The sequence below is a fragment of the Pelodiscus sinensis genome, chromosome 1, assembly GCF_052426305.1.
Source record: "Pelodiscus sinensis isolate ZL-2025 chromosome 1, ASM5242630v1, whole genome shotgun sequence".
In the NCBI taxonomy this organism is placed as follows: domain Eukaryota; kingdom Metazoa; phylum Chordata; order Testudines; family Trionychidae; genus Pelodiscus; species Pelodiscus sinensis.
Window position 1 is genome coordinate 273,951,164 of NC_143052.1, and position 26,610 is coordinate 273,977,773.

General features: G+C 42.5%; 1 protein-coding gene across 1 annotated transcript in view; it reads right to left on the minus strand.

The window, feature by feature from the left end:
* Nucleotides 1–3,076: 3,076 nt before the first annotated feature.
* BORA (BORA aurora kinase A activator) overlaps nt 3,077–26,610 on the minus strand; it is a 37,417-nt gene continuing 13,883 nt past the window's right edge. Inside the window, exons 4-12 of the mRNA XM_089777058.1 lie at nt 21,460–21,544; nt 19,924–19,989; nt 19,424–19,480; nt 14,405–14,628; nt 12,876–13,029; nt 8,279–8,886; nt 7,398–7,529; nt 6,599–6,605; nt 3,077–5,777 (exon numbers count right to left, since the gene is read on the minus strand). Of these exons, the coding sequence (XP_089633184.1) occupies nt 5,680–5,777; nt 6,599–6,605; nt 7,398–7,529; nt 8,279–8,886; nt 12,876–13,029; nt 14,405–14,628; nt 19,424–19,480; nt 19,924–19,989; nt 21,460–21,544 (1,431 nt within the window). The 3' untranslated portion in view covers nt 3,077–5,679. The remainder of the gene's footprint in view (nt 5,778–6,598; nt 6,606–7,397; nt 7,530–8,278; nt 8,887–12,875; nt 13,030–14,404; nt 14,629–19,423; nt 19,481–19,923; nt 19,990–21,459; nt 21,545–26,610) is intronic.

Here is a 26,610-nt window from a genome sequence, read left to right on the forward strand (position 1 = left end):
ATCCATGATTCTCTGGTCTGGCATAACCACAGATGTTCCAGGATCAGAGTCCCAGCACTGCAGGAGGTTGAGGGTATAGACTAATTAACTAATCAAATAGTTGATAGAATGTCCATCAACTATTTGATTAGTCAATAAGGGTGCTTCCACTTTGAAATGTAGCAAGAGCCTACCCAGCTGTTGCTATGTTTCAAAAGGGGAAGTACCATGTGGTGTTCTGCCTTTGAAATGTACAAAAACACCAGCAGGGGGCTTTTATGCATTTCAAAGATTGAAATGTCATGTGCAGCCTAGGGTCCACGGGGGACTCAGCAGGCCCCAGGCAGCACTTCCCTGTAGAGATGCAGGGAACTGGCTTTTAAGTTGGCTCCCCCCAGTACCACCTCCTCTCTTCCCTCTCCCCTTCCCCCTGTGTCTCTTTCTGATAGAGGTAGCGGGGAGGGAGGAAAGAGACTAGTCGACAAGCTTTGCTTATCTGGGGGAAGCCAGGAGCTGGCATGTGGCTCTGCCGGGTGCAAGAGGGACTTGGGGGGCAAGGAGCTGGTACTCAGCTGGGCTGGGAAGGGGCTAGGAAGCATGGTGAGGAAAGGGGGATTGCAGCAGAGGGGTGGACCAGCAGCAGGGGGCCCAAAATGACCTCCCCGGTCCAGGAAAATCCCTCATCTGAGACCAGTCAGGTCCCCAGTGTGCTGGACCAGGGAGATACAACATGTACTGAAAAGAGAACACAAAGGCTACATTTACACTGCAGGCTTCTTGTGAAAGAACTGTTTTGCAGAAGAGTTTTTGTGCAAAAGGTCTTCCACAAGAGTGTGTCCATGCTGCCATATGCTTTCGTGGAAGAGATGTGCTTTTGCACAAGAGCATCCATGGCAGTGTGGACGCTCTCTTGGGCAAGAAAGCTCTGATGGCCATTTTAGCCATAGGGGTTTCTTGCATAAGAAATTCATGTTGCCTGTCTACACTGCCACCTTCTGGAAGAGCTCTTGTGCAAGAGGGCTTATTCCTTGTGGGAAGAGGAATAACTTCTGGAAGAAGCCCTATTTTCTGATGCTGTACTATAAATTTATTTGCGCAAGAATGCACGTGCAGTGTAGATGCTCTTCAAGTTTTTGTGCAAGAACAACTGCAGTGTAGACATAGCCAAACATTTAACTCAACTTGTAGTCTGCTGTACTAGGTAACTTATGAGTGACATTATACTCTTCAACACCATAACCCATGCTGCTCACTGTAGGTTGAAGCATCAAAATTGGGACTGTCAATCACATTAACTCATGCAATTAAAATAATCATGATTAATTGCAATTTTAATTGCACTATTAATAGAATGTATTATTTTGGATGTGTTTCTACATTTTTCAAATACATTAATTTCCTTTACAACACAAGACAGTGTAAAGTGCTCACTTTATATTTTTATTACAAATATTTATACTGTAAAAATGATAAAGTATTTTTCAGTTCACCATCTACAAAGTACTGTAGTACAATCTCTAACTTGTGAAAATGCAACTTACAGATCTAAATTTTTTTGGCTGATGTCACTGCACTAAAAAGACCCAAAACAATGTAAAATTTTGGGGCAAGGTGGGCAAGATTTGGCTTGTGGACACCTTACTTCTTGTGAGCGCCCTGCCCCAATCCTCAGCTCCTATTGGCCAGAAAAACAGCCAATAGGAGCTGAGAGAGTGGCCTTGGGGAGAGGAACAGTGCAAGCCTCACCCCCTCCTAGAGCTGAGAGCCACATAGAGGGAACATCCTGCAACTCTAAGTGATCTGGGGCTGCAGCAGGCAGGAAGCCCCACCTGCCTTGGGGGTGCTGCAGGCCAGGAAACACTTAGGTAAGCACCTCCCCACCAAAGCCTGCCTCTGGCATCCCTGCCCCTCCATCCGAACTCCCTCCCCCAGGTCACCATTCAAATCTTCTGCACCCCTTTCCCAGCTCACAACTCCCTCCCAGATCCCATACCCCCTTCTATTCTCCTCCCCCAGGCCAGAATCTTCTCTTGCACCCATACTCTTTTCCTTTCCGACCCAGGTCACAAACCCCCTCCTTCACCCAAACTCCCTCTGACCTCAAAGTCTCTTGCACTCATCCCTTACCCCATGTGCCCTACCTCCATCAGAGATCCCCCCCAACCAAAAATTATTGCCCATCTGTTTTAGAGTCCACACGTCCAGTCAGTCCTACTTGTTCAGCTAGTCAAGACAACAAAACACATTTGTTTACATTTACAAAAGATAATGTTGCCCACTGATGTACGTCATCTAAAAGTGACAAGCATTTTCATGGAACCGTTGTAGCCAGCATTGCGAGGTATTTGCATGACCTGAGATATATTAAACATTGTTTGCCCTTCCCCCTTCATACCTTGGTTACCATTTCAGAGGACAGGTTTCCATGCTGATTATGCTCATTAAACAAGGAATGCATTAATTAAATGTGACTGAACTGTTGGGGGAGAATTGTATGCCTCCATCTCAGTTTTACCTGCATTCTCCCATAGAATTCATGTGATAGTCTCACGTAAGCACAAAGCACATGTTTGATTTTAGAACACTCACCTTACAGATTTGACAAAACTAAAAAAAAAGGTTCCCCTGTGAGATTTCTAAAGACAGCTACAGCACTCAACCCAAGGTTTAACTGAAGTACCTTCCAAAACCTAAGGGATGAGGATTGGTTTTGCTTTCAGATGTCTTAAAAATAGCAGCACTGATACAGAAGCTACAGAACCCAAATCACCAAAATAGAAAATCAACCTTGTGGGTGTGGCATCTGACTCAGATTATGAAAATGAACATACATCTGACTGCACTACTGAGGATCATTCTTGAGCAGAGCCCATCATCAGCATGGACACGTCCTCTGGAATGGTGGTTGAAGCATAAAGGAACATTGAATCTTTTGCTCATCTGGCACTTAAATATCTTGTGACATTGGCTATGGTAGTGCCATGCGAATGCCTGTTCTCACTTTCTAGTGACACTGTAAGCAAGAAAGAGTAGCACTATCTCCTGAAAATGTAAGTAAACTTATTTGTCTGAGCAATTGGCTGAAGGACTTAATGCATTTGTAGGTTCTGAATTTTAGTTTTATTTAATTCAGTTTTTTGTACATAATTCTACATTTAACTCCAACTTTGACAGATTGCACTATAGTATTTGTATGAAGTGAATTGAAAGAAATATTTCTTGATTTTTACAATGTAAATGTTTGTAATAAAAACATAAAATACTATACATTTTGTATTGTCTTGTAACAAATTAATATATTTGAAAATATAGAAAATGTCCACACATCTTTAAATAAACAATATTCTCTTGTTTAATGGGGTGATTAAACACGATTAATGTTTTTTAATTGCTTGGCAGCCCTAATCAAAAGCAGTATCTTCAACACCAGATTTACATCACAATAAACTCAGCTTTAGTCTACTTGGGTTCCTGCCACACTTGAAAGAAAAGAAACATCTTAATGTCCTTAGTCTAGCATGATACTAAAAACAAAACTATCTGAAATAATCTACGGTGTGAGGGAGAAACAATCAATCGGTCTTTATTTTGTTAAATCACTTAAATATACAATAATTTGCAATATAAAACCCTTGTTAAAACAATTTAAATTGTATTCTTTAAATGTAAACAATTACCATTTTGTGCAATAAATGCGAACTGATGAATTAAGTAAAACTTGATAAATATGATGATCAAAAGGGCACTGAAGTTCATTAGTACAGTAGGTTTTCTAAATAATTAAAAATATTTATTTTAAAGTCAAAATAAATAGTTGGTTGCTTCTTGGCATAATCTATTTGAAAAAAGAGAAGATGTTAGACAATACACACAAAAACTTGAATACAATTCACTATTTTCACATTTATCCAATTGTGCTTTTCACTTTTTGCTTTGCTCTAAAAAAAAGCTTATTTTACAGACAGCAATTAAACAATGTGATTACTTTGTGACAAATTTGAAAACTGATAATTGAACTTGCAGCTCTGAAGAATCCAACTAAGTTTAATTTTAAAATGATAAACCACAGTTAATCTCACATTTCTACCAGACAGGAGAGTCCAGAAGTTCCACTGATATTACAGGGATCATTTTGATTACAAGGACAGGGCAAATGCTTTGGAAAAAAAATTGTCTCCAAAATAACTGTACTGGTCCACTGTGCTTCTAGATCAATCAGAACACAAAATCCAACCTTTCATTCTCATAAAATTCTGATTACCATATTCTTTCATTTCTATTGCCACTTTACATTGGCTTTACATTAGCATCCATTGTAGGTTGGTAACCATAACAAAAATAAAATTGCAAACATTCTTTGTACCCTCTGGAAGTCCCTGCTTTCAAATGGCATCCAGCATTAAATAATCTGTGAGAAAGTGACTACTAAAATCATGCCAACAGAAGCAAAAGCAGAAAAGGGGAAGCAGGATGGCAAATAATTTTTTACAATTTTTGATCTCATGACATGCCAGAAAACAGACTGTTTTGCACAGTGTTAGAAAGCAGCATGTTCAGTTTCTATTGGTATAAAATAATTTTTATAGAGCCCTAGTGGCTTGTGAGATCAGACCTAATTTTACAGTCCAGAACATTAATGCATCAATCTCTGTATTACTCAAAGTGGACCTAAAACACAATATACAGAAGCAATGTGTTAAACTTTGTTGAAGTTGACAGTTGAGACTCTTATTTCAAGGGTTTATAAATCACAGTTAAATAGTGAAATGTGGCTTGTCCTTCTTGGCATAGACACTAAGGCAGATACTGACCTTTATTTATGCCAAGACCCTATATCAGTGGTCCCCAACGCGGTGCCCGTGGGCGCCATGGCGCCCGCCGAGGCATTCGTGTGCACCCACCGACAACCTGGGCCAGCCCCAGCCCCAGCACACGGGAGGCGCCGGTCCCAGGCGCGCGACACACACCGGCGCTGGGTGCGCCGCGCTCAGGCAGCCCCAGCCCCGGGGCACATGCGGGCGCTCGATGCTCGAGCGGCGCTGGTGCCGGCCCCAGGCGCGTGGCTCGGGTGGCAGCGCCGGCCCCGGGCCCACAGCACAAGGCGCTCGGGCAGCCCCAGCCCCGGCCCTAGGGCACACGCCGGCGCCGGGTGCAAGGGCATCCCAGTCCCCCGGGCGCCCAGCGCGTGAGTGGCCCCTACCTCCCGGGAGCCCGGCACGTGAGTGGCCCCTACCTCCCGGGCGCCTGGGAGCCTCTAAAGGTTGGGGAACACTGCCCTAAATGGATAAGACAAAGTTTAAAAATGTAAAATACAAAAACAAAAAAGCACCTCTGAAAAGTATGTTAATTTGCTGATCACACATTTTAACTCACAGATTAGTTTTACAATATTTAAGTTTGAAGAAACAGAACGAATAATATTTTATTAGTGATACCAAAATCTCCCCGTAATTTTCAATGTACACTTTTTCCAGAGTGGTCATAGTTGAGGTAAAAAGAGAACAAATATACAGATGTTTGTGATACAATAACATTTCATAAGCGGTTTTGAATTTCAAGTATCAATTCAGATGCCTTGTTTTCAAGTGCCTTCTCACATTTTATCTTCAAAAGTGTTCAAAATGTAATTGACACAGTTCCCTCCAAACTATAATGCGACTGATTCCATTTGCAAAAGTAACAGGTACCAAAGGCTGCTTGTCAGTCTTGATCTAAATACTTTAAGAGAAGCATTTCTGCAGGTGATTGCAAGGAACAGGCAGATTCTGCATCCAGTATCTTGGGACTGTTTATCCTTACTGTAAAAGGAAAAGAAAAAAAAAAACCTTTAACTGGAAGAATTTGATAATGGGATAAACATGCATTATACAACTTCTAAGATTAGATTAACCATAAAGGTCCAGTATCAAGTTTCAATATCTTAAAACACACAAAGAACAATACATAAAGTCCAATGGTTCTTGTAAACTTGGCTAGTCAAATCTGACATGTTGTCCTTGCCAGTTTGCACCACTAACAATGAAAACTAACAACTGCAAGCTTAATAGATATTCCACAGAAAATGTATTTTCAATGTTGAAAAATTATTCTGGAAGCTTTGATAGAAAAAATATTGAGAAATATTCTCTCATTGAGCCTCTTCACATTTTCTAATTATGGTTTGAATCTATACAGCAACAGCCACTGTTTGTTTTCCTGAATCATCAAGTCTCGATTTTTTCCCCCCCGAGACAGTAGGACTATAGCAGCATTTTATATAGCATCTTTCATGCAAACTGTATTCACAGGAGTACAGGATCTTTCGAAAAAGGGTTTTATTTTTTATTGATCCCATCTAAACAGCGATTTTCTTTCGAAAAGCCCCTTTTCGAAAAAAGCCGCAGCCACCATAGTGCAAATGAACCATGGGAAATTTAAATCCCGGCTTCATTTGCAATTTCAAAGTGTCTAATTTACATCCCTTTTTCGAGAAAAGGGATGTAGTTTAAACATACCCCAGGAGGATAAAACATGTAAAAAAGTTTTAAGGCTCCTTTATGTTGCCAGAGTAATGTAAAGGAGTCCCTATGCAGGACTGTAAGGTTAATCCTCAACTAGGAATATCCATGTGCTCTCTCACTTTCTTCCTGTGCCAAAGGAGCACAATAGGGTTAGATTACAGCTCAGGATTTTTTTTTTTTTTTTACTTGCCCATTAAAAAAGTTCACTCAGTTCTACTTGTTCAGACAATCACTCCAACAAGCAAGACTGCTTACACTTACGGGTGATAATGCTGCCCACTTCTTATTTACATGATTCTATGATGATGATGCGCGTTAAATAAATAATGTGTTAATTACAATTCTCCCTAATAAATTCAGTAAAAAATGTATGTCTCCTCCACTGTTTTACCTGCATTCTCCAGTATATTTCATGGTATAGCAGTCTTGGATGAGCACACAGCTCATATTGTTCATTTTAGGTATACCTGCACGGCAGGCTTGACAAAACAAAAAGAGGGTCCCAATTTGAGATTTCTAAAGATAGCTACAGCACTCGTCCCTCTCACATTTTGGATGCACTTTAGATTCTTAAAACTTGGGTTGAGATGTGGAACGTGCTTCCAAAAGTTTAATACGCAGAATTTTGCTGAAATTTAAAATATTGTGTGTGGACTATTTGATGTTTTGGTGTAGAATTTTCCTAGGAAAAGGCTTTGCCAACATCAGAACGTGAATTTTAAAATGAGGATTTTCAGTATCTTTTCCTTTATTTTATGCATCAAGTTTTTAATCTAATAATACTTGACAGAAAGGTCAAGTAAATTTGCTTTCTATAAATTCCTGGAAACAATCTGTCAAACCCATGAACTAGCAGGGAGTGGTATAAAGGATGGCTAGAAGGAAACAGACAAATATATAATTCCATACATTTCCTACCTTAGTTTTGAAAAGCTGAGATTTGTTCTGAGCCTCATAAGAATGTACATTATTGTCTCTGCAACTGTTCTCAGCTCCAACTGTATCCATAATACTGCTTCCACATGTCTGTGTATGATAGCCACTGTCCACCTAGGAACAAAAGCCAGGAATTAAAATCCTATTTACTTAATTCCAGATAAAGCTTCCCTATTTCTTGTGTATTACTTAATTTAGATCTAGAAGGCACATTCTTCATAAATTAAGTTTATAAAAACAGAATGATAATCCTTTCATACAAATTGTACATACACGTGATAAAAATATGAACCACTGAAATATAGCCACATTTAAAATGGATATCTGGTAACTGTTTATCAATGCATGCTTAGTTGCTTCTCTATTCATTATCCAACTGAAACTTCAGGGAAAGTCCAATAGGCAATCTGGAAATACTTGTATGTTCAAGTACACACCTGTTGGATATTTAGTGGTCACAACTCAGAACTTTCAAATATTAAGGTATCAGCATTTTCAGCAGGACAGTCCTTACTAATATCATCACAGCGGAATTACCAACTTTACTACCTTCAGAAACCAGGACTTTTTTGAGGACCTCCTATCCAAAATGACTCGGCTAGATGTGTGTGGCTTGCATATTTTATGAGTGAATATAACTGCAGGCTTAAATAAAATTGAAAATCTATTTATGACTTAAGAAACAAAAGAATGCTGCATTCTATAGTAATTTCATCAACTGCAAATTCATTCAGAACAAAAGAAGGCAGTAAATTGGTCGACCAGAATCAATACTAGTTTGGGATTAATCCAAATTTACTATTGTGGTAGCATAAGAAATATTTCCTTGAAACTAATTATTTAAATAAAACAAAAACCCTTACCTGAATACTACTGCTGTCACAAGGAATTACACTGCTTTCTGCAAGAGGCGATATGCACATGTGAGAGCTTTCAATACTGAAAGTAATTCCAGTCATGAAGCTGGTCATTGGCATACTGCTATTACCAACACATTCCTTAACCCAGGCGTTCTCATCTGACACCTCAACTGTATCAACCATATCAACAGTATTATTTTCCTTTAAACCTTCTATATCCTGCAATGATGCTAGTCCTTGTTCACAAGCTTCAGAGTGATCTGGTGAAATAGATACAGTTGCCACAACAACATGTGTGCCATGTGCAAAAGAATCACCATCCTGCTGCCGTAAATTTACTCCAGTGTCCATCTGTGGTAACAGAACTTCAGCAGGTGGGGCATTCTCTTTGTCTTCTGCCTCGTCGTTGTGATTTTCAAGGGTAAATGGTATCCTAATGAGTGACGTTTGATACTGTGCAGTCCCTCTGCAAGCGCCAAGTCTCATAGGAGAGCAATTTTTAATTGGAGAACAACCATCGATGTAAGGACTTCTAGTACTTGAGGGTGTCATTCTGTTTGACACTGGTGCAGAAGGAACATCAGGAGAGCGAAACGTCAACTTTCTTTGTTCTGTGCATAGTAAAAACAGAATAATTAATTCATATAAAATGGAGGAAAAGCTAACAGTCTAGGACAAGAAATCACTAGAACAGTTACAGCCACACTAGGTTGTGACTGAATATCATCTCCTGGTACTAAAGCCATCAATCAGACAAACACACACATTGTGTTTCATACTTTGAAATCCTTTAATTCTGCTTACTCAAAGATTTGCTCTCTCTGAATGGCTCTGCTACAGCAGAGGCCACGTTTTCAAATGGCAGTACCAAACTGTCAAAATGAACAGCCCTCATCCCAAAATCTTGCAGTCCAATAACAAACTTCACAATAGGCAAGTACAGTAAAACTCCAATGGTCCGGCACTCCTGATTGTCCGGCACCATCAGGAACCCGGAAGTGCTCCGGGCAGCCAGACCATTGGAGCTGCTCTGTCCCCAGCTTCCCCAATTCAGCTGCTGCTAAAACTGACCAGCGGCTGAATCGGGGAAGCCAGGGGCAGAGCAGCTGGAGTGCTGATGGGTAGGTCCTGTAGCGCTGCCCCTTGGGGCTGTGGGACCAACCCGGCAGCACCCCAGCTGTCCCCATTCAGCAGCTGCTGAAACTGACCAGCGGCTGACTCCAGGAAGCTCTGGGCAGAGCAGCTCTGCCCTGGGCTTCCTGGAGTCAGCCGCTGATCAGTATCAGCAGCGGTTGACATGGGGACACCTGGGGCAGAGAAGCTGGGGCGCTGTGGGGTTAGTACAGTAGCGCCGAGGACCAACCAGGCAGCACTCCAGCTGCTCTGCTGCAGGCATCCCCGATTCAGCCGCTGCTGAAACTGACCAGAAGCAGCTGAATCAGGGACGCCTGGGGCAGAGTCGGACTATCGGAAGGGGGGGCTATGAGGGGTCTGGGGTGGCATCCTTCCCACCCCAGACATCTCATAGCCCCCCCCTTCTGATAATCCAGCACCCCCTGGGTCGTAAAGGTGCCGGATTATCGGAAGTTTACTGTACTGTAGATTCTGCAGAACACATTGAAGTCCGATAATTTCATTCTCAAAAAACTTTGTAGAACTACACAATCAAAGTAAAGTAGAAAGTAGCTATTCTTTATACAGGTTGAACCTCTCTTGCCTGGCACCCTTGGGAGCTGACCAGTGCTGAACCAGAGAATTTGCCAAACTACGGGAGGTCAACATTGTCTAACATAGGAGCAATAATTTTTTATGGGGAGGGGGACACTCCACGATTTGGGAAAGTGGTCAAGGGCTGCACTCTTTCATAATATTAATGTAGGAGGTGTGGGGTCTGGGATGGAAGCTGGGCGCAGAAGGGAGCTTGGGATAAGGGATTGGGATGCAGGAGAGTGTGTGGGGTCTGAGAGGGAATTTGGGTGAAGGAGGCGGTTGTGACCTGAGGCACTGCACTGGGGTGCAGAGGTTTGGGTTGTGACCTAAAGCAGTAGATTGGGTACAGTGTCTCGGAGGGGATATGGGTTCAGGAAAGGAACAGAGGGTTTGGCTTACATAGGGTAGGGGAGTAGGAGTGGGGGGAGAGAGGACTGGGGGAGGAGGGAGGAGCTGGGGTGCCAGAGGCAGGCACTGGCTGGGAAACTTACCTGGGTGATTACCAGCCAGCAGCCCAGCAAGGTTCTCAAGCAGCCTCCCTACCTGCCCCGCCCCTGCTCACGCTGCAGGAGCCATGTGCATTGATGAATAATAACCTGGGGGGGAGGAAGAATGGTGTTTTCCCTCCCACTCGCCAGAAATTGATCAATGGGATTATGCTGGGGGCAGAAGCAGTGCATGAAGCACCACTCCCTGCGCCCCTTGGCATCTCATGCTGCCCCCACCCCCAGTAGCTCCCACTGGCTGGTTTCTACCAGTAGCAACTACCTGTTTGCAGGACAGGCAGCATGTGAAGTGCCCCTCCTCTCTCACCCCCCCAGGCTCACAGCATTCAGTTCAGAGCAATAAACATGGCCCCTGCAGCTGCCCTGAGCATGTACAGGGGTGAAAAAAGTCTCCCAGGAAAGGTCTCTCTCTGGCATTCCAGCCCTGCCCTTCCCCAACCCTCTGCCCCCTTACCCCATATAACTCAAACTTTCTACACCCCTGCTCCAGCCCCCATACATGTTCCCAGAGAATGCATCCCCTCCTAGACTTTGCATCCCAATCCACTATCCCTGGTCACAGCCCAAATACCTGCACCCCTTCCTGCACTTCTGACCCAGGTCACCCCTCCCAGTCCGTCACTCCAGCTCATGATCCCCTATTTCACCCAAATTCCCTCTTGGATCCCACACCTGAATCCCTTACCGCAAGCTCCCTTCTGCACCCAACATCCATCCTAGACTCCCTTTAATATAATAAAAGAGTGCAGCCCTTGGCCACATACCAAATTCTTGGAGTGGCCATCATCAAAAATGATTGCCCACTCCCATGTTAATGGCTTATGGTAAGAAGAAGAAAAGAAAAAAAAAAAAAGAAAGATTCTTCTAAAATTTGTTTGAGTGTTGCAGCTATCTTAATGATTTTTTAAAAGCCTGTGTTACTAATTAATACATGGTAAACTGTACAGTATTGCATTAAGGCGAGATCTTTGTTATCTGGTAGAGTTCTGGCTCTTATGAGTCAGAGGTAGCAAGTACTAGGTGTGATGCTCACTGTTTTGTAGGATGACACCTTACTTGCAATATCTTTGAAACATACATCTGTCTGTTAGAAAGAATGATGATGCATATACTCCAAGGTCTCAGAGGCATAGCCATGGTAGTCTGTAGTTAAAAAAAACTTAAACAACAATAATCCTGTAACATCTTAGACTAACAAAAAATAGATAAATAGTATCATGAGGTTTTCATGGGCACAACCCACTTCTTCAGCCAAGGGTAGTGTCAATTTTCTGTTTATTCGATTTCACATTAAATAATCATAAGCATTGCTCCTTGTTAGTTATCCCTTGTTTTAATATATTTTCCTCACACACCTATGGAATATTTATATTCTTTATATCTACAGTTTGTGTTTGTACTGGTGGGTGCACATCCATACACTACCACAATATTGGTGTTGCACATAAGAAATGTCAACCCGCCCAAGGATGGAAAATCTTAGAGGGAACACTGTTGCCAACACTTTCTCTGGTTACTGGTCTCCGAGAAGATATTTAGGGTACATCTACACAGCAGAACTAAAGTCAAATTAAGCTATGCACCTTCAGTTATGTCAACTGCATAGCTTAAGTCGAAATAGCTTAATTTGGCTTTTGGTGCTGTCCAGACTTCCCTTACTCTTCGTGAAATGAGAGTTACAGGAGTCGGAGTAAGAAGTCTTCCAACTCAACATTATTAAGAAATAATGACTTGCTGTGTAGACACACATTTTGTTATCTTGATATAATGTCAGTTATTCCGAAATAACGCTGCTGTGCAGACAGACCCTTAGGAGTAAATTAGACCAGAAGAGCATACAACACAGAACCAGGCCTTGTGGCTGTAAACAAACTGTATGGAACCACAAGAAAATGAACCACACCCACAATAAGCAGACATCCAGCTACCTAAAATCATGCCGGACCACGGATGTTGGTCCAGAGAGGTTCAACCAGTACATAGCTTTGCCAAAGTAACTCAGCAGGTTCTGACTGAATCAGCTATGCAAACAGATTAAGCTTTTACAGAACACAGACTACCCAAAGCTGCCAAACTGCAATGAATTACAAAAAGTCTGATATGGATAAGCATGCACTAGGTTTCTAAACTAATTAATTAATCAAATTAGTTGAAACACAGTTTTAGCATCTTAAATTTGAGACTAAGATTAAGTTGAAATTAGTTTTCACACTAGGTAATTCTGGTCAGGTAAACATTTCAAAAATTTACATTGATGACACTTTACTGCTAAATGTGCCATATTAAATGAGACTACCCACTAACTGCCTGTAAATTGATCATTTTTTCATCACAAGACATAAAAGCTGCATGAAAGGAGACGGTATGTACCATCAAAACCATACCTGACAATGGTGTTTTTCTTATCTGAAAAGCAATTGGAGAAAAAGTGGGGGAAGCAATATTTGCAGGGGACCTCTCTGGAAACGTGGGACTGGTAATGCTTCCCAGACTGTATGCCCTTGTACCTCCCTGAATGGGACTGGAGGAAAACTGACCCTTTAACAACAAAAAGTAAGAGTTAGCTTTTACATAATGTAAATTTATGGACTGATGAACATGCTTGAATGTTCCATTTGAAATTCTTCAACTTTTATAATGCTTCATAAGAAATCCAATGCTTCCAAAAAAAGATAGTAATTAAGACTATGTTATCAATCATAACATAGTATAATAGAAGTCACACTACTGAATAAAGAATTTTCCTAATGAACAGCCAAAACACTGTTTATTATTTTTATTATGGTTATACCTACAATATTTCATTTCCCAATTGGTAGAGACCTCAAAGCAGAATGTCATGTTGTTTCCAATGCAGTGACAGCTGAGTAGCACGCACACTGCCATTGTTGGCTATTTTAAAGGAAACCACACAATCTGAAGAACATAACTTTGATGTCAGCCAAAACAGATAAGCTACACTCTTATCTCAAACCAAATCCAAAGTAGGAATTCTTTGCTGTCATAGATATAACCAGTATATTATATTGGCAAAGCACTAATTGTACCAGGGCTTGGTGGCAAAATTGTGTTTTTGCCAAAATAGCTTATTCTAGCCTCCCTACCAAAATTATGGTCTACTGGTAAAAGCAGAGTTTTGGAGGTATTTCCGCACCTACTCTCCGCATTTTTGCCAATGCAACTATCGAAGACCTGCTGGGGCTCTTGTACATTTCAAAAGCAGAATCACAGCAGAAGAGGCATGAGCGGAGCCTGCTTCAGTCCCTGCTCATGCTGTTTCCCGCTGTGCCTCTACACCCCCTATGGAGATGATGCTAGGGGGAAGTGGCTTTTAAGCTAGCTCCACCCAGCACTGGCTCCTGCTCTTGCTTCTTCCCTTGTTGCCTCTGATAGAGGCAGCAAGAAGGGGGAAGCGACTAGTCGACTATTGCTTACATCCCTGGTCTGCACTGAAAATTCCCCGGGTGCTTTAAAAGCCAAGTTGTTTGAAACAGTAGAATGCTAAAGCACACTAGGGAACACTACAATGAAATTACTCATTACAGTATGCACAACGAGAAAGCCCCAAATTCCCCTTCTATATTTTATACTGTCCATATACAACTCCACTATTGCTACAAATAATCCCCTTGAGAACAGAAGCCTTAAAGTTTACCTAAAAAAAACCTGCTTTTCTTTTTAAAATCATGTTTTGCATACTTTCCCCTTCAAATACTATGACTTTTTCTCGTAGTGTAGATTCTTGGTCTTAACACCATTCCTTAATTACTTCAGTGGTACAGACTATTCAAAAGTGGCACTTGAGCTAGTGACAACAGATCAGATACACTCAGAATTGGTTCTGCTGCTTTAAGGATTTTGTGTGTGCCAGCCAAATCAATACAAACACAAAAAAAGTGAAAAGGCTTCTTACTGAACTAGATGTTTCTAGAGGGCTCCTGCACCGGGCTGGAGAGATATCTATTGAACATAGCACTCCAAGTGATGGCTGTGGATTACTACAAGGGCTTTGTGGAGAAAGAGATAAACACTCAGATACACTTCCATTCTCATCTAAAAACAGCTTTCTTCTCAGTGATGAGGAGCTTAGGCTTTCCTGAGACTGGTCTGCAAATTCTTCTGTTCTAAAATATTCACCTAAAGAAAAAATAAAAAAAAATGTTTGCAAGTTATTTAGCCAATCTTGTCTTATTTCTCCAATCTAAAGAAAAATATAGGGGAAAAAAAAGGACAAGAACCTTACCAGGCGGCCCACAGGTTGGATGGCTTGGTGGGCCAGATACAGCTGGTATCTTACTGCCCCTTATCTAGACCATCCCTGAGAGGTAGCTGCCCAAACTGCTCTGAAAAAACTCCAATAAGGGTATTTCCACATCCTTCCTAGGCAAGCTATTTAAATGCTTAGCTACCCAGACAGGAAGTCTTTCCAATGTACAACCTAAACCTTCCTGGCTGCAATGTAAGCCCATTGTTTCTTGTCCTATCTTCAGAGGCTGACAAGAACAATCTGTCTCCCTCGCCCCTCTAAGAACCTTTTATGTACCTGAAAACTTACATCCTTTTTCAGTCTTCTCGAGAGTAAAACACCCAATCTATTTTTCCCCAATCTCTCCTGAAAGGTCATGTTTCCTAGACCTTTAAATAATTTTTGCTGCTACTCTCTGGCCTTTTCCCAATTCGTCCACATCTTTCCTGAAATGATGCACTCACAAATGGACACAATACTCCAGTGCAGAGTAAACCAGAACAATTACTTGTCATTTCTTGCTTACAACTTTCTGCTAATACATCCCAAAATGATGTTTGCTTTTTTGGCAATAGCATTACACTGTTGACTCACATTTAGCTTCTGATCCACTATGACCCCTACATCCCTTTCTGCTGGACTCCTTCCTAGACAGTCATTTCCCATTTGTATATGTGCAATTGCTTGTTTCTTTCTAAGTGGAGTATTTTGCATTTGTCCTTACTGAATATTACCCTATTTACCTCAGATTAGAGATGTAATAGTGTAGTCTTTTAAATGATTAACTGCAAATGAACCAGACTGTCTGCTCACCAGCAACTAAATTACTGTTCATGTACCACAGAAGATGTAGCTCCCAGGACCCAGCACAAGCCGGGTCTGAGCCAGTCTGCCTACCCACCAGCTCCTAAAATACTTAGTGCACAGCTGCAAGGAGGGTAGTTGCCAGATTCTACACAAGCTGGGACTAAGTGCTTGCAGTGCAAACCCTTATTGATTATTCACGTAGTCAACAACATTTTTGTCAACTGCACGATTAACAAATTACACATTTCTTAACATCACTACCTCAGACCATTTCTCCAGATCATTTTGAATTTTAATCCTGTTCTCCAAAGCACATGCAACTCCTTTCAGCTTGTTGTTGTCCACAAACTAGGGATCCAGGACCGATCCCTAGGAGACCTCTTCTCAATATGCCCTTCCATCTTGACTATGAACCACTGATAAATCCTCTCTGAGAATAGTTTTCCAATCAGTTATGCATCCACTTTATAGTAGCTCCTTCTACATTGTATTTCCCGACTTTGTTTATCAGAAGGTCAGGTGAGAGAGTATCAAAAGTCTTACTAGAACACCTACCACTTCTCGCCTATCTTCAAGGTTTATTACTTGGTCTAAGAAAATTAAGTTGATTTGACATTTGTTCTTGACAAATCCATCCTATTGCATATCCCCTCGTTTCCAAAGTGACTGCTTAATTATTTGCTCCATTATCTTTCTGGGTACTGAAGTTAAGCTAGCTGGTCTGTAATTCCCAGATTGCTTTCATTCCCTTTGTTTGCCTTTTCCAAGTCCTCTCAAATATCTCTTGTCTTCCATGCTCTGAACCACTCCAGTATCATCGTCCTCTCTCTCTACATCCCTACTTTTCTCAAAGGGAAGTAAAGAGTTAACCAGTTACCCAGTAAGCATGCAACTTACTGGCATGCTTACCAGGATAACCAGTTAACTAGCGGCACAGCGGGCCTGGCCCAGAGCAGACCTCCCCTCCAGTAGGATCACAATTAACCTATTAAACATTTTTAACCAGAACTTTACATCTCTAGAGAAAACATGAATGATTATTAAGTGGCAGAATGCAAATTCTCATCACCTCACTCAAGAAAAGCTGCACAGGCAAGAAATACCCAGCCAGGAGGCTGGAAACTCTTCTGAATGGAAAACTGTTTAACAAAACTGTCATTAAAGATGCAATCAATATTTTCCTTATTACCAATTTGTAATGCAATGCAGAGGTAGAGAAGGATAAAACTTAAGAGCCACTTTGTGGAGTTTTATCTGAGATAGAAAATGGTTTATCAGGTTCTCAAGAGAAAGAGATATAGGTCAGAGTTCAAAGAGAAATGTACTTAAGAGATGGGAAGGAGTCATAAAACAGTAGTAGTGATAGAGAGAGTAATTTTATTTCCAGTAAGTTGAAAATTCTAAATACTCAATTTTGATTTCCACTTGGTTTCCAGTGTACTGTACCTCTGTGACATGACTGCATTTTGATACAAACATACAAAATATTGCTGCAACGACTTTTATATGTTTGCATCAAATCTTGTATAGTGTGCGCCAAGTGAGATAGGCTCTAGAAAACTAACTCACTAACTCTGTTTATAATAGTTACGGTATATGCATGTATCATTTTTGTATTTGAAGTTGATGAGTATTAACAGGGCTTGACAAATCAGTGAATCTACTTGCCCATGGCAAGTAGATTTCAGCCAGTTGCCCTGCTCACCAGCGGCGCGCGCATGCGCAATGCGGATCTTGTGCATGCACAGTGCGGGGCTGGCAAGTAGATTTCACCTCCGTTTGTCAGGCCCTGAGTATTAGCTATGTACATATATTTCAAAATGTTTGCTTCCAGGAGATAAAAACAGGCTTCGCCCACCTACGGTGAAAGGGTGGCTAGTCAAGGGAATAGCAGTACTTCACTGACAATGTTGCCAATCCACAACTGAGGAACTTTGCTGCGAACATTCAGACCAGCATATAAGCAACAATTTCTAAAGACTAAGTCATGCATGGACAGGTGACTTGCTCATGTGACAAACTCCATTTCATGAGTTACTTTCACATAAGGCAAACAATGGAATTCCCTTCATGTGGCAAGGGTATAAAGAGGGCCCTGGAGAGTTCCTCCATTATGACTTCATTCCAGCTCACCACTTTAGAAGCAGCTTTGCTATGAACTGAACCTAAAAGGACTGACACTCATCATCAGGGCTCGACAAACTGCAGCGAGAGCTACTAGTCAGACCAGCACTGCGCATGCGCACAGCGCCGGTGAATGGGGCACATGGAGTGACTGGCTGAAAAAACAGCAGTTTGTCGAGCCCGGCTCATCATAACAAAGGATGTATTCCAGAGACTAAAATTAACAGTTTAATCCATCTCTACTACAAGTCTGCATCAGGAACTTCACAGTTGGTATATGTAAATTTTCCTTAAATAATTTTATTCTTAACCTTTTCTTTCTTTCATTAATAAACCTTTAGATTTTAGAGTCTAAAGGATTGGCACCGCATGCTTTTTTGGGTAAAATCTGAGGTACAGGCAGTCCCCGGGTTACGTACAAGATAGGGACTGTAGGTTTGTTCTTAAGTTGAATTTGTATGTAAGTCGGAACTGGTACATATTGTAGGGGAAACTCTAGCCAAACATTTTTTTTAGTTTTGGATAGCATAGGGAAAGGTTAACTCCCCTTTAATGTTTGTTTTGCTGTCTGTTCCCCTGTTCAGAAGATTTCACATCTATTTCTGTCCCTGTGACAAACTCAGGACTAAAGGAGTAACTCATCAAATACCAAACAGCTCTGCACCATGCTTTGAGCTAATAGCTTTATTTCCACTCACCACCCAGGGTTCTAGGAGGAGGGTCCTTTTTTTGCTAACACAATGAGGCCAGCACTTTGTTTGTTTTGGTGGAGTCTTTGTTTGCCCAGGGAGCCCAGCATGTATAGGGGGAGGAGGGGCGGAGAGGCTGCTTTTGTCTGCTGTTCGGCAGCCTGTTGCTCAGGGGAGGGGGCAGCCTGTTGCTGGCAGGGGGGGAGGGGGGAGGCGTGCAGGATGCGAGGCCGCGGGGGGGGGGGGGCAGCGGGCGTGGGGAGGCACTTTTCCTCTGCCCGGCAGCTCTGTGGGATCCCTGTCCCTGTGGCCAGCTGCTGCAGGCAGAGGCCAGTTGGAGCCGGCCGAAGAGGAGGAGGAGGTGGATTCTAGGACCCAGGTGAGCGAGCTCCGGGAGCCCGGCATGTATAGAGGGGAGGAGGGGCAGAGAGGCTGCTTTTGTCTGCTGTTCGGCAGCCTGTTGCTGGCAGGGAGGTGGGGGGGGGGCAGCGGGCATGGGGAGGCACTTTTCCTTTGCCCGGCAGCTCTGCGGGACCCCAGTCGGAGCCGGCCCGAGGAGGAGGAGGATCCTAGGACCCGGGTGAGCGAGCCCCGGGAATGCTGCTGCGCATGTGCGGGAGTTGCCTCACCCCGTTCGTATCTAGGGATCCGACGTAAGTCGGATCCACGTAAGTCGGGGACTGCCTGTATAAATTGACCTGGGAATGTGGCTGATCCTTTGGGTTCGTAAGAACCTGTTCAGATTTGATGAGTTGAGCGGTTATGAAAATCAATGTAAGGTGTGGTACTTCTTGTAGCACAGGAGAATCTGGGAGTGTATAGGGAGTTGCTTGCATGCTTCTTGATGGCCAGTGTGGCAAGCAGAAGTGTTCTTTGTAAGTGGTTTGGTGTCCTTTAGTGGAGGGCCCCCCGGTCTTGAGCTGTAACTAGCCCTATTTCTAAGCAATTCACCCTGATTTGACCTCTCACAGTGCCACCAGAAAACTGTTCAACCTTCATCCCCAATTAGGTTGCAAAACAGATTGCAGTACAGACATTCATATGTAAAGTACAACACATGACATACCTAATATTTTTTCTAAGTTAAAATCCACAGGCAAAGACAATATTGTCTGACAAGCAGCTGCAATGAATAAAAAACAATGCAATTAGACTACAGAAACTTCGTCAAGTCGTGCAAGTAAAAGATTTAACTTTAAATCGTATTCAACACATAGCTAATTAAATTAGTGAAACATGAATGTGTTGTCATGAGGAAAACTTATTAGCACTGGGTTCCTGAACTGGCAATAATATAAAGGAGTGAATCAGGCTCAGAAATTCGTGAAAAGGGTTGTTACACACAAGCTCTTTAAATGGTACTGTAAATACTTTGCTAACTTTAAGCACTAAGTTGTTCCGCTGAATAAGACTACTTGTGTTTAAAGTTAGGTGTGTGCTCAAGCACCCTTGTAGTACTAAGGCCAAACAAACTTGCTTTTAAAACGGGTTCAGTTAGCTTACATAAAAGCTTCTTATTTCTTTGAGTGCACATTCGTTGTGTCATAGATACTATTTTATACCAACCATTGTTTTTTCCATGTTGCACAGTTAGCTGTCTTCCAATTGGGGAAATGCTATTTAAATCTATACCTGCAAAAAAACCATGTAGACAAATTCAGTTAAAACTTAAAATTAAATTTTTCCCCATTCCGAAATATAACAATAAAGTGAAAATATTTAGATTGAATGTTTTGAGGAACATCTCAAAAATATTTAGTTATAATAAATATTGTAATACAAGCAGTCCCCAGGTTACGTACAAGATAGGGACTGTAGGTTTGTTCTTAAGTTGAATCTGTATGTAAGTCGGAACTGGCGTCCAGATTCAGCCGCTGCTGAAACTGATCAGCGGCTGATTCCAGGAAGCCCGGGGCAGGGGCTTCCTGTAGTCAGCCACTGGTCATTTTCAGCAGCTGCTGACTTGGGGACACCTGGGGCAGAGCAGCTGGGGTGCTGCTGGGTTGGTCCAGTGGCGCCCAGAGCGGCGCTACGGGACCAACCGGCAGCGCCCCAGCTGCTGTACCACAGGTGTCCGGAGCAAAGCCGCGGAGCACGGGGGCAGCGGGACAGCCCAGATGCGCCGTGGCTATCCGGCTGCCCTCAGGCTCCGTGGCTTTGCTCTGCTTTGCTCCCCGTCCCCCTGGTCTGCAGACCAGGGGGACGAGGAGCAAAGCTGCGGAGCACGCGGCCAGCTGACAGTCCAGACGCGTCTGGGCTGTCCGCTGCCCGCGTGTTCCGCCGCTTTGCTTCCTCTCCCTGGTCTGCTGGAAACCAGGGAGAGGAAGGGCCCCCAATAAGTCGGATCCGCGTAACTCGGGGACTGCCTGTATTTAGTTTACATAAAACAAAAAGATTATAAAATACCAGAGTATAAAATGAGTACATAATTTTTGCCACTAATTTTGGGATTTTTTTTTTTAAATGAGAGAAAAGTGTCAGAGAGGCCAGAGAAAAGTTACATCTAGTTTTTCTAACCAGTTCACATTGTAACAAGTTTTCCATCAAAAAAAGAAATTCAACTGAAATCTAAAAAAATTTGCCAAATTTTTGTGAACTTTTTTTTGGGGGGTGAGGGTGGCACAAGTAGAAAAGTTATGAGACTGTCGAAAGATCACTTATGATATTTAGGGAGCAAAAAACTACAGTATTTCTTAGTAAATCTAAACGAAAAGATTTTGATCTTTATTAAAATGCTCAATTCCAGAAAATGTGATGGGCTCGATTAACTATCTATTCGATATTACTAGTCAATATAGTTATGCTTATTTTGGGAAAGAGAAAAAGACGCAAAAAAGTAATTATTACAGTCAAATTTAAGTAACAACAATATAACTGAGACAAAGTATTACCAGATCAGATTTAGGATCAAGTGCACAGGAACAGTAAAAATCATAAAGCCTAAGGTATCAGGCAAAATTCTGGCCCCACTTAAGCGAGTTTGATTGCCTAGTTATGCTGTTTATAACATTTTAAAAAGTTAAGAATATACATATTAATCATGAAAATAGCTGATTTCTAAATTTATACTAAAAGAGATTTTGAGAGACCCACACAACTTACATTTAGTGGAATGAAACTGGGAAACTTGCTTTCCCCCTTCCTGATTAGTCCAAGGAGAAGGAACGATGAGACTTTTAGTGAAAAACTAGAGAAAAACATAACAATTGGATACTTCAAACATTAAGATTATCTGCTTAATTTTTTATATATGGGGCTCGCCATACGACAGCGAGCCCTGCTCGCAAAGCCGCACTGTCTGGCGATCTGCGCATGCACAGATCGTTCTGCGCATGCACAGATCGCCCGAACCCGACTCTTCCGGGTTACAATCTACTCGCCACGGGCGAGTAGATTGTATTATTTGTCGTGTGTGTGTGTGTGTGTGTGTCCGTTGATAGCTTTCTAAATGCAGCCCAAAACACAATTCAAATTTAAAATAGCATAGTGGAAAGATTTTTTGAGAAACCATCAACTAGTACAGAAAGATTATTTTGAAGAGTCCCATCTTCTTCTAATTCCACTAGTGCACAGCCACATACCATGTCAACGTTGACAAAATTTAACCTTTCTTCTCAGAGCTGTATGACACACTCAATGCTGGGGGCTAAAACAGGTCTCATTGCTCCAGCAGAAGTTAAGAGTGACTAGAGTTTAAGAGGTTCCACATACTCTGCAGAAAGCCATAGCCAAGTTCTGAGTAGGATGTAAAATCCCATTGTATTGGTTAAACGCGACGTTTAACTGGTTAACAGATTGAAGGATGAGCACCTCGGGCACGGTGGGGCACTTCAGCACTGCCTGTGATGTCCCCAGGCCTGCTCCAGACAACTGAAACAGCCCCTGTCCACAGTGATTCCCTCCATAAGACTGACCAGTCCCCTATCCACAGCAGGTGGGGAGCTGCTCCAGCCCTACCAGTTAACCAGTTAGCCTTTCACATCCCTAGTTCGGAGGCAATAAAGAGCAACAGAATGAAAACTAGTTTAATTTATGTTAAAATTATGAGTTTTATATTAATAAAATATGAATGGATAATTCAGTAGCGTCATTCGTCTATAACGGAGTTTTAGTCTCTTCACAAATTCAGTAAACCAGAGTTTTGGATCAACAATTCATGTGCTTAATAGAAGCATAAAGACAAAGTTGAAGATGAATAGATGGTGACTATTTTGACTTTTGACACCTTGGAAAACACAAAGGTTCATAGAAATAAGCATATTTATGGTACATTTCTGCTAAAAATGAACAGCACTTGGTCCTCAAATCATCACTGTAAGGTTTAGATTTTGAAAATATTCAAATATAAAAAAGCTGTCATAAAAACTGTCATATCCTGGATAAACAAAGGAGAAATTCCCCACCCCACCCAATCTAAGACAGACACAAAACAAATCCAAAAGAAACACTGAAGTAACTGATCTTCAAGATGTGCTGCCCATATATTCCATTTACAGTGCATATGTACTCAAGATGGGAGTCTCTTGGCCAGCAATATTCACTGTGACATGTACCACAAGTGTCCCCACTGCCCAAGCCAAGGACAAAGAGCAAAACACTACAACAGTGATTTTTTTCCTTTACAACCATGGAACTTGATAGATATAAGACTCCAAAGAAGAAGGCAAGGATGATAGGTTGTGAACCAGGTGGATGACATCTCAAATAATTCCAGATTCAGCACAGATAAGTACCTTTTATTTTCCCTCTGAATAACTGCCCATATACATACACAACTTGAAGATGACACTAAACTGCTCAAGAGATAGTTAGGACCAAAGCAGACTGTGAAGAGCTTCAAAAAAAGATCTCACCAAATTAAGGGACTGGACAACAAAACGACAAATGAATTTTAATTTTGATAAATGTAAAGTAATGCACACTGGAAAAAATACCATGAATTAGCAAATATAATCCGCGGGTTATCCATGTTTTTACCAACCATGCCTTGCCCCCCGCAGTATACATGTCCACATCCTGTGTAAGTTGATTTTTACTCATATTAAAAGATGACAAGACCAACATAAAAATCAGCCTTTTATGAAGGCAACAGAAGTCTCTGCGAGTTACGTACGTCCGCGGGTAATCGAATATATATATATATATATATATATATATATATATATATATATATATATATATATATATATATATATTTTTACACACGATAGAAACACACAAGTAATACATGAGTGCTTGTTATATATGGACACGGGTTATATTTGCTAATTTACGGTAATCCCAACTATACATATGATATGATGGGGACTAATTTAGCTACAACTACTCAATACAGAGATCTTGGAGTCATTGTGAATAGTTCTCTGAAAACATCCACTTAATGTGCAGCAGCCATAAAAAAAGCAAACAGAATGTTAGGAATCATTTAAAAAGGGATAGAAAATAAGACAGAGAATATCTTCTTGCCTCTATCTAAAATCATGGGATGCCCACAGCTTCAATACTGTGTACAGATTACCAATGTTAAATATCGAATATTCTATTAGTCAAGTAGTCGATGGAATTTCCATCGACTATTTAACTAGTGAATAGGCACTTCCGCATTCCTCCTTTGAAATGTATTCTGCATTCCTCCTTTGAAATGTACTCCACTGGCTCCAGGCTACACACAGGTGCCAGCTTTGAAATGTATAATAGTCCCCAGCGGGGGCTATTGTGCATTTCAAAGCAGAAGCACCCACATGGAGCCTGGGGTCAGTGGAGGACTCAGAGTCCCCCGCTGTCCCTGAGCTCCATGCTGCGCTGCTGCTTTGAAATGCCACGTGGAGCCCGGGTCAGCCGGGCTCCGCGTGGCATTTCTCCATCTGACCCCAGGCTCTGTGCGCTCAATGAACTGAATGTACCTGAATGAACTGAAACAGTTGATGATAGGAGAGAGAAAGTTCTGGATCCCTGAAAACAATTTTATGTTCCTCAGCTAACTCAGGCCAGATGAAGACTGAGACAAATGTTCAGCAATAAACATAAAGAAAAGGCTCTTTACAGAAGTGTTACCTCTTGTTAGGTAATTCTGAAGGTCTCCAATGAAAACAAATGGAATGGTTTGTACATATATCCATGCAGAGTAACTAAAGATTGAACCTCTCTAGTTCAGCACTCATGACTTGACTGGTACAGAACCAGAGACTTTGCTGAACCATGGGAGCTCACTATTGTATAGCAGCCTTACCAATCACTTCCATTGCTTACTGGGTTCTTAGACATTTAAGGGTAAATTAGAGCTAAATAACAGCACAGAACACTGAAGCCAGGACAACTGGCTTTATGGGACTGCAGGAAATTTGGTCACACCCATGGTAAGTGGGCATCCAGCTAACTAAGGTAATGCTGGACCAGAGTGCCCCAATCTAGAGAGGTTCAACCTGACTGCTATGGCCATGAATCTTAAGCCACATCTAGTGAATCAAGTTCAGCTTTCAGATGGACCTTCAGTCACCAGAAAGAAAATTCTTCCATCATATCTGAAGGAAGCTTGTCTGAAAACATCCAATTCCTTTCTTAATTCAAGAAATCATATCTGGCAGTACCTGGTAATTTCAATTCCAAATCGCAAGCTAGCTAATAAAATTAACCTATTACTAACTAAATCTAGATATCTTAGTTTACTTTCTTTTGGTGTTGTGCATTTTGAGTTCTTGACATCTCATTTCTTAGTGTAACCATTAGAATGTGTTCTGGATGTGAATATAAAAACTGAGCACCCATAGAAGGGACATAGCATTTCCCACCGACTTTCTGGGATATAAAGGACTGCTGTTGCAGGAGTCTTATTCTTGTTGGGTCTGTTACTGCCTCAATAATTGGGAGGGCTACTTTCTCTCAAATTGTGACATTACTGGATTTTTAATATGAACATGAAGCACACTGTTGCACTGAATGCTGTGTGCTTGCCCCAAATTGTGTGTAAAAGGGGCCAACTGAGGTGTCTGTCAAAAGCTGATGCTTTGCTGATTTTTATATCATTCATATGCCTGTATGATTTTTAAATCTGAAGTTATGCGTATTGGCATTTCAAGTATTTGCTTCTAAGACCGTGGTCACCAACCAGTAGATTGTGAGCTACCGGTAGATCTCAGAGGCTCTAAGAGTAGCTCTTGAGCCCTCTCTGAACAGTACATTTACATTAGATTTCCTCATTTGAGGAGCAGCTACTCACTGAGCAACAACACAGGTGAGTAGCTGCGAGTAATGGTGGGAGCTGGGAGGTCGGGAGGGCTGAAACACCCCAGTCAGCTGACTGAGGCTTTTACAGCTGGAGCTAGGTGCAGCCTCCATGGGCTGAGCGCAGGGCAGCGAGCTGGAGGGAAGAGAAGCAGCTGCCCGGCCAGCTGGCCATGGCGCTCAGCCTGGTTGCACCAAGCTCCATGTGGGCTGGCACAGAGGAGAAGCTGCCTGTCCAGCTGGCTGTGGCGTTCAGCCCAGAGGAGGCTGAACCGCGCTCCAGCTGATTGGGCGGCTTCCCCTCTGTGCCTGCCCACGTGGAGCTTGGTGGCACCCTGGCTGAGCACCATGGCTAGCTGGCCGGGCAGCCGCTTTTCTTCGCTCCAGCCCGGCTGCCCTGCGGTCAGTCTGGAGGGAGCGCAGGTCGGAGGCTTCCCTCTATGGCTGGTGTAGGGAACTCCCTGCCCCAAACTTGTCCCCCACCCTCCTGGCCCCCTGTTCCCTCTCCCTTGGCCCCCCTGGCCCTGCTGCAGAAACCTGCCCCCCCTGCAGAAACTTGTCCCCCAGCACCCTGCCCCCCCTGCAGAAACCAGTTCCTTCTGGCACCCTGTCTCCTACTACAGAAACCTGTCCCCCTGCTCCCCTCTGCAGAAACTTGTCCCCCCCAGCACCCTGTCCCCTGCTGCAGAAACCTGTCCTGGCACCCTGCCCCCTCTCCCCTGCCCCCACTGGCACCCTGTTCCCTGCTCCAGAACCCACTAGTACTCCTCCCAAGTACTGTGTCCCCTGCTCCCAAATGACTTTTCTATGGGTCAGTGACCCCTGACTCAAGGCAGGTTCCCTGCCATTCTCACAAATAAAGACAATGCAGAAACTTTGTGTGTTTAACATAGTATTCTATCTAAAAATGAAGCCTGGCCAACAAACCCCCAATTGGGGCCAAGCCCCCATCTGGCCACAACCACTCCTGCACTTCCCCTTCCCCAGACCCTAGATCTGAGCCTATCAAACACTGGGACCTCATGCCCTCAG